We start from the raw sequence: 8508 nt of genomic DNA, 5'->3' as shown, positions 1-8508 counted from the left end.
AAAAAAAATAAATAAAAAAATAAAAAAAAAAAAAATGAAGTCTAGGGGCCAGGAAATCCTCAAAGAGAAAACCGGACCAGGGAGAGACACAAACAGAGCGGACAGGCAGCCCATGGAGACAAGGAGGCCTTTTCCTCTCCCCAAAAGCTGAGCTCACAGGGAACCCACCACAGCCCTGCCCAGGGTCCCTTCCCAATGGCCGGGCAGACCTTTGGCAGGCCCCCCACCCAGTGGGGGCACCTCACTCACTCTGAGGCAAGTCCTCAGCCCTGAAGACCCTCAGGCAGAAATGGGCTCCTCGCAGGGCCACACCCGTTGGCCTCAGCAGGTTGCTTTCAATGTCCTCCCTGTCTTCAGAGGGGTCCTTCCTCTCCAGCTACGAAGCAAGCAAATGTGATTCCTTTGTGTGCTCTTGATTTCCATGTTTTCCTTCCTTTTCTATAAGCTCTGCCCACCACACTTATGCGCTGCGTCACATCCCTCTCCCACAGGTTCAGCCTGTCTCCTCTCAGAGATACAAGAGGCTGACAGCTGCGAGCTCCGAGCTCTTCTCTCCTTCTTATCATCTCCAATCTGTAGCTTACTTACTGACAAGTGAAGATGATAATGATCTATTCTTAGGCAATAAATATAAATCAGTTGTAGTCAAGTTACAGTATAAATATATTGAGAATGACCTCACTTTTGAAAAACCCAAAATTCACATATATAGCCTTTGAAAAGGATATGGGATATTAATAATGCGCTTCTCTGAATGGTAGTACTAAAGATTCTATTCTCATTGCCTACATGTCCTAAAGTTCTCATAATTACCAACTAGTCTTCTAAATCAGAAAAAAAATAAACTGAGGGCTTTTGTTTGGTGACTCCATCGCAGGGTACAAAGCACACTTCCTTGGCAGTGACCCAGGAGAAGGTACTCACAGGAGCTTCGTCTCCTGGTCCCAGTACGCACAGGCTGGCTTTCAGGTAGCCTCTCGCACCAGCAGAGAAATCCTCAGAGTCAGAGAGCAGCAGCCACTTCCTGAGATAGGCGTGCCCTGAAAGTGACAGTGTGCATTGGGGATCCCAGGCTGGGAAAACCCAAATCTGCAGCCACATCCAGAAAACCAGAATGGACCACACAGGATGAGATAAAGGACTCAGGGGGCAAGGACCCTAGGCAAGTGGGGCAAAGCCAAGAGCTTGTGACCAGACATCGAAGGTCTCCGTAGGGTGCCACAGTCACTCAATAGGGCTATTTTCCTAAAGAGGCAGAAATATGCCCCATAAATCATGCTCCATTCCATAACTGGTAATTAAATATGTACCTCAAAGGGATTTTTTTTTTTTAAATCTGTTGTCAAAATGTACTTTGAGGGCCAGCAAGATAGCTCTGTGATCTAAAGTGCCTGCTTAATCAAGCTTTAGGCAAGCCCAAAGGGACCCTGGTTCAATCCCCAGCACCATATGCCATGCCAGCCCCACGCCCAGGGTGGGCAGAGTCAGTCACAAGAAAAAAAAAAAAAAAATGTACTCTGAGTGTTTATGTGGGTCAGAACAAGAAACATTAACAGAAATCTCTATTAGAGGCTGTGAAAGTGAAGGAGGAAATTGTATCTTCCACTTTTGGGGGTAGTGACCAGCCCAAGCGGACCTGAATGAGGTAAAATCTTGAACTCATTAAAAAAATGTTCTCCCGCTCCCTGAGGTAAGCCCAAGTCCCAGCATGCCTCCATACGACCTTTAAGGTTTGTCACCTCTGAGGCTCCTGAGACCCAGGTGAAGTTTTGAGGGCTTGCTTTGCATGCAGGGGCAACTCCTGCCTCCTCCTACAGGAACAAACCTCACCCCTAAACTCTGACCCTCCCCAGGGGGAAGACGAAGGCCCAAGCAGATGTCCCAAAGCAGTCTCAAGGCCAAAACACAAGAATATATAGCAAAGGGGCGAGACTCACGGGGCTCTCCGTAAATGGTGCCCACATCCATCTGAAATCAGACAAGAAAACACAAATCAAACTCTTGCCTCTGATGTGTTAATGCATGGTGCACTGCCTGAGTCCACTGAAAGTCTCGTTTATTGAAATCATTTGGGGACACAAGGAACCCCACATCATTTGATACTACATGGAAAGAAAGCAGAATACAGTCTGGGAAAGCATGTATAAGAAAGAGGGGTGGAAATATAACAAAAATGGTAACTAAGCTATCTATGGGTGGCATACCAGAGAGCTGTTTATGTTTTTCTTTCCTGTACATTATAATTTTCTATAAAAAAACATAGGTCATCAAGTCAGGGATAGTATGAAGTTGTGAAAAGGCCAGCGAATGAACTATTTCTCTATAACTTCCACTCTATTTGGCTATGAGCTTTAAACTGCTCTAAACCATGAAGCCTATTTTTTAAATCATGAATTAGTTTTATAATGATTGCACCTGTTATTTTTAGGTTTATTAGCACACTTGCCTTATACATTGATCTCATTCATCATGGGGAGTTGGTTCATGCATATAAGGCATCTGAGCTCTTCCTACTTCTTGCCCTTCTTGCCTTTCCCTCTCCTTCCATCTCTCAATCTCATTCCCATTTGCAAAATAAAAAATCCAAATCCATCTTCCTGCTTCCTTTATCCATCCTTTATTTTGCTTAAGTTACTCATACCTTGGGTTTCTCACATAAGAAAACCCATGTGGTATTTGTGCTTGTTTGCCTGATTTATTTCACTTGACCCTATGGCCCAGGCCCATCTCCTGGAACCTAAGATAGGCAAGACTCTTGAAGCTATGGACACAGGTAAAGACTTGCTGAACAGAACCTCAATTAGAGAAAACATTAAAAATCAACAAATGGGATCACATCAAATTAAAGAGCTTTTTCATAACAAAGCAAACAACCGAGTGAAGAGACAATGTAGAGGTTGTATTGTCAGCTACTCCATGGACAGAGGACTAATATCTAGAATACATGAAGGACTTTTAAAACTTAGAACCCCAAAATAAAAGCTCCAATCAAAACATGCGCAACTTAAATGAAAAGATACTTCTTAGAAATACAAAGGGCAAATACATGAAAAAATGTTCAACATCATTAGCCATGACAAAACTGCACATTAACAAAACATTGAGATTCCACCTTACTCCCGAAAAAAATGACTATTACCTAGAAATCTAATACTAACAAGGGCTGGCCAAATAGCTCAGTGGATTAAAGCACCTGGTTAGTCAGACACAGGGGTCAGAGGTTTGATCCCCAGCCTGCCATACAGGCCCCACTCCCGGGGTGCACTGAGACGGTAATTCAGACTGGGCATGATGGCGCACACCTGTAATCCTAGCACTTGGGAGGCTGAAAACAGGAGGATTACTACAAGGTCTACTCTATGTATTGAGACACTGTAGACCCTGTAGACCCTTTCTAAAATTTATTTTATTTATTTATTTATTTTTTTTTTTTTTTTTTTTTTCTTTTTTCTTTTTTCTTTCTTTCTTTCTTTTTTTTTTTTTTTTTTGTGGAGCCGGGAATTGAACTCAGGCCCTTGCACTTGCCAGGAAAACGCTTATTCCACTGAGCCATCTCCCTGGCACGCCCCCCAAAAAAATTTGTAAAAATAATAACAAATGTTGGCAGGGCTTCAGGGGAAAAAAGAAGTCCCTCTACATTATCGGCGAGAATATAAACTAGTACATTATGGAAACCAGTATGGAGATTCCTCCAAAAACTAAAAATAAAAATTTTCCTTCTAGAGGGGCCGGGGAGATGGCTCAGTGGAATAAGCACTTCCCTGGCAAGCGCAAGGGCCTGAGTTCAATCCCCGGTTCCACCAAAAAAAAAAAAAAAATTTCCTTCTAGGAATCTTCCTTAAAGAATCAAGACATCATATGACAGTGATAGGTGCCTACCCATGTTTATAACAACACAGCACATAATGACAAAATCTTGGACGTTGCATACACGTCTACCAAAAGATGAATAAGGACAATGCAGTACACACACATATCGGAGTACTATCCAGACATACAGAAGGATAAAACTGAGTCATTTGTACTTGTATAATTAGAAAAAATAATTATAGTTTAAAGGGCCAGTGAGATAACTCAGCAGACTAAGTGCCTGCTTAGGCAACAGCAGGGACCGAGGTTTGATCCACCACATGCCACACCAGCCCTGGGTTCAAGACACACTGAATCGGTGACTGAGCCTGGGTGTGGTGGCACATGCCTATAATCGCAGCACTGGGGAGGCCAAAAACAGGAGGATCACTACAAGTCTGAGATGCCTAGTGAGACATGGTACCAAATACATTAAAAATAATAATAATAATAATAATACCTTAATTTTTATGTTCTAAGAACAAGTATATAAATGTTAGAGAGTTGAAACAAAGATTTCATTTGTTACACAAAGACATGGGTTGAAACCTATTTCTTTAGAAAGCGCTTCTCCGAGAAACTAGATTTAGGGGCCGGGGAGATGGCTCAGTGGAATAAGCGCTTCCCTGGCAAGTCCAAGGGCCTGAGTTCAATCCCAAGTTCTGCCAAAAAAAAAAAAAAAAGAAAAAGAAAAAGAAAAAAGAAAAAAGAAACTAGATTTAGTTTCTCTCTTTGGATTATATCCCAGAGAAGGTGCATTAATTCATTTGGACAGCAAGGGCAGGTTCAAACAAGCCTGAAGCCTTCCTTTCCTTTTGATAAATTCCTGGAGATTCTAAAATGAGAATATCAATAAGAATTGCATTAAATGACATTACAGTACCATCTGGGGCTCCTTTACAGGACTTGTAATTTGCCGAATGCATCTTATAAGCTGAACTGTCTACACAGTTCTCTATTCCAGGAAGTGACTGTCAACTTCTAGGATACCTGGGACGAATAAGCAGATCGGGGTAGGGGGCTTCCCCTTCCCCAGGGTCCACATCTGAATGTCACCCCTGACCCACAGTGAAGTTGAGGTTAGGGCAGAGATCACCAGGTCATGCCGGCCCCAGATGACCAGGACTAGCGTAGGGCCGCCTTCCCAGATGTATGGACAGAGACATTAAAAAGAAGGGGCTTAATTCCCCCCACTGGAAACAGAGCAAGGTTTCACTCCCCTCTCTCCTGTCACACATTTACCTTAGAAAATGTATAAGTACTTTCTCTGTCTCTTTGAAATATATCAGTTTTTTAGAAACTAAATAAGCCTTTTATCAATTGTACGATATGGGACAGTCTCTCTAGGACCAGAGGGCCATCTCTCTGAAATGTAAATGCAAACAGTCCCTTACTGGCAGGAGGAAGCCGGGAGCCTAATTTCAGTGGGCCTCCGCTCCGTGCTGTCAAACTACCTCTTGTCGCAGAAACAGGACTCTGATTGTTGTTTCTCCTCGTGGACAAACAAGTGTATCAGCTAATATAAATGGATACGCAAGATCCGGGTGAGTGGAGTGTGAACTTGAGTAGCCAGCGCTGCAGCCCTGTCCTCTCACCTGAGCTCTAGCTATTGTTTATGCACGTATACTGTGGGAAAACCCACGGACTGTGGAGAAGCGTGAGGCTTCTTGCCTGCAATGTGCATCACATTATGGTAAATGCTTATTCAATAATAGAAGTGCTTTATCTCTCTGCTGCGTTTATAGAGAGTCGCTAAGTTGGGAGATTTTCAAAACGGGTTTTTAGGGTCAGGGATTGAAATGACATTTTCCCAGCATGGATCAAAGTACACAGGAGCTCAGAAACGCCAGCCCCTGTGCACTGTCCCCAGAGCCTCCAGGAGCACAGAAGTGAGAACTGACAGCAAGCGAGCAATTACCCGGAACTCCCCGATGAGGGCGTCTGTCCTGAGGGAGCGGGAGTCCACCACCTGGAGAATAAGATTGAAAACTCACTTACCCACTGAGCCACGGCCAGCAGGGCCCAACCCAACAGCACTTCTGTCCCAAATAAGAACAGCTGGTAATAGATACCTCCTCTATGCCAGAGACTGTTCTAAGCCACGTGTCATGCTCAGAGGAAGGAAGAGAGGCACCCCGAGATACAGGACATTAGGAGAAGCACACATTCACACATGGAAGAGGCAGAAATGGAGTCAGGACAACCTCACACTCACACTTTCCATCACTGAGACCACACAGTCCACTGGGCACGGATGAGAGAAAGCTGAGGCCCAGAGACAGAAAACCTTGTCCAAAAGTAGATACTACAAGACCAGGCATGGTGGTGCACGCTTGAAATCCCAGCATTTGGGAGGCTGAAAACAGGAGGATCACTATAAGTCTGGTCTGTGTAGTGAGACCCTGTAGACCATGTACTAAATACATAAAAGGAGATATGACATAAAGGGTTTTAAGGACTTCCTGAGGTACCTGGGGACACTGAGTAGCTGAGGTGCTGCCACCTTCCAGCTGAGCTGTGGTGGCTTGTCTGTAAGCAGCAGAACTGGACAGGGAGTTGTCTGCCTGATCTAGGTGCCAGACCCCTTAATCTCTCTCTCTCTCTCTCTCTCTCTCTCTCTCTCACACACACACACACACACACTCTCAGCCCATAGAGAACACTTGGTTGCTGAGACATACCGTGATAAAGATGGGCTCATCAAACAGTTCTGCGGGAGAGTCAAACAAGTTGAAGAAAAGAGTCTGTTGGTCCAGAGAGAAAGAGAGACAAGTCAACACCTGTGACCCTCAGCCCAGGCAGTGGGGTAATCACTACCCTCGGCCCATCAGGCCTGGGGCTTGAGTTCACATTGAAAAGAGTGAGCTGAGCTCTGGGGATCAGCCACGGCCTGTGGTACTCCACGCTGAGCTCACAGAGGTTGTCATTGCAGGCATAGCCCTAAGGGATAACAGGGACACAGGGTGCTGGGAGCCTAGCACATACATCTCCCAAGCCAAAGTCAGCTCCAAACACAGAAATCCGACTGAAAGATCAGGCCCCAGCCCAGGAGGCCTTCTGAGGCTCCAGCCCTAACACCCAGTGTCTCCCACCTCATTGAAGAGAGGGTTGTTTCCCTTGTGGATCCGGGTCCGCTTGGTCTGCCCAGCAGCTGTGACCTTGACTACAGGCTTGATGTTCACCCCCGGCAGCTGGCGCCCCTCAATCACCTGGACTCTGATCTGAAAGCCATGAGGGGGCACGAGTAGGAAGAATGAAAAAGGACTGGGCAGGCAGGACGAAGGACTACCCACTATCCACCCCAGGGTCCGAAATCTCGGGGACCATCTCCTGCTGGCTTCTGGGAAAACAATTTAAAAAGTTTTAGCAAGATTATTATAAGAACATATTTTCCCACCAAAGTTCCTTGCCTCTCTAAAATCCCACAGTTCCACGGAAGAGCTGTCAGATCACCCTGAAGAAGCTGCTTGCATGAAACCCAGGGGTGGGCCAACCCAGCACCCACAGCTCCGCACATGTCAGTCAGCATAAGCCATTCTAGACGCAAAGACACCGACACTTTAAGGTGGCCCGAACAGTGTTCACTGACAATTCCCTCAGAGGTCAAATTTACATTGTAAAGTACCCCATAAATCCTTTCTATTTTTAGTGCTGAGGATCAAATCTGGGTCCTCACACAGGCTAAGCCAGGCAAGGGCTTGCTCTGAACTGCATCTGGAGCCCTTACTCTTTATATTATTAGATGCAATTTTTTCTTATATTCTGAAATGCAAAGTAAGTTGCATTAAAGTTCACCATGGAACTTTAAAATAAATAAAAATTTTAAAGGCCAGGGAGATACCTCAGTCAGTAGAATAAGCACTTGCCTGGCAAGCACAAGGTTCTGAGTTCAATTCCCAGTACCATAAAAAAAATAAAAATAAAGTAAATGAAAATTTTAAGAATATTTATACTCTAGGGCCAGCCAGAGAGCTCAGCAGATTAAAAGCACCTGCTTAGGCAGATGCAGGGACTGGGTTTGATCCCCAGCGTGCCAGGCCAGCCCCGCCCCCACCCCCAGGGCACACTGAGACAGCCACTGAGACTGGGCTTGGTGGTGCACCCCTATAATCCCAGAGATTGGGAGGCTGAAAACAGAAGGATCACTAAGAGTCCGATCTGTGTAGTGAGACTCTGTAGACCCTGTAAATACATTTAAAAAAACAAAAAAAATTGTGCTTCTAAACATTAGGTCAAATAGCTAAAAATCTGAAATTTAAAATAATGTTCATGGAAAAATAAGACATTTTATAGTTCTACTTTCTAATTAACTGTATTTTTGATCAATTTCTTATTTAAAAAATAGCATGCTAAGGATGCAATGATTATGCACTTCAAACGTAGTAATAAAAAATTTTTAAGCCAGACAGGATGGTGCATGCCTATAATCCCAGCACTCAGGAGCCTGAGGCAAGAGGATCACCTTGAGTTCGAAGCCAGTCTGGGCTACATGGTGAGTTCAAGCCCATCCTGTACTATACAACAAGACCTTTTCTCAAAAAAGAAGAAAAAAGGGCCGGGGATGTGGCTCGGTGGCGCAGCGCCTGCCTAGCAAGCGCGAGGCCCCGAGTTCGATTCCCGGTACCAAAAAAAGAAAATAGTGAAAATAAGACCAAAAAA

At 44.7% G+C, this 8508-nt stretch overlaps 1 protein-coding gene across 17 annotated transcripts in view; it reads right to left on the bottom strand.

Annotated features, from left to right (window-relative positions):
- Dysf (dysferlin) overlaps window positions 1–8508 on the bottom strand; it is a 233667-nt gene that overhangs the window by 154989 nt on the left and 70170 nt on the right. For all 17 annotated transcript variants that reach the window (XM_023718431.1, XM_004634069.2, XM_004634066.2 and 14 more), the window contains 6 exons: window positions 6942–7070; window positions 6531–6593; window positions 5768–5818; window positions 1938–1968; window positions 925–1040; window positions 250–376 (listed from right to left, as the gene is read on the bottom strand). In XM_023718431.1, the coding sequence (XP_023574199.1) occupies window positions 250–376; window positions 925–1040; window positions 1938–1968; window positions 5768–5818; window positions 6531–6593; window positions 6942–7070 (517 nt within the window). The remainder of the gene's footprint in view (window positions 1–249; window positions 377–924; window positions 1041–1937; window positions 1969–5767; window positions 5819–6530; window positions 6594–6941; window positions 7071–8508) is intronic.

This window comes from Octodon degus, unplaced genomic scaffold, assembly GCF_000260255.1.
Source record: "Octodon degus isolate 3935 unplaced genomic scaffold, OctDeg1.0 scaffold00058, whole genome shotgun sequence".
Lineage (NCBI taxonomy): Eukaryota > Metazoa > Chordata > Mammalia > Rodentia > Octodontidae > Octodon > Octodon degus.
The sequence above is the reverse complement of the archived record's forward strand: the minus strand, read 5'-3'. Positions and strand labels throughout refer to the sequence as shown.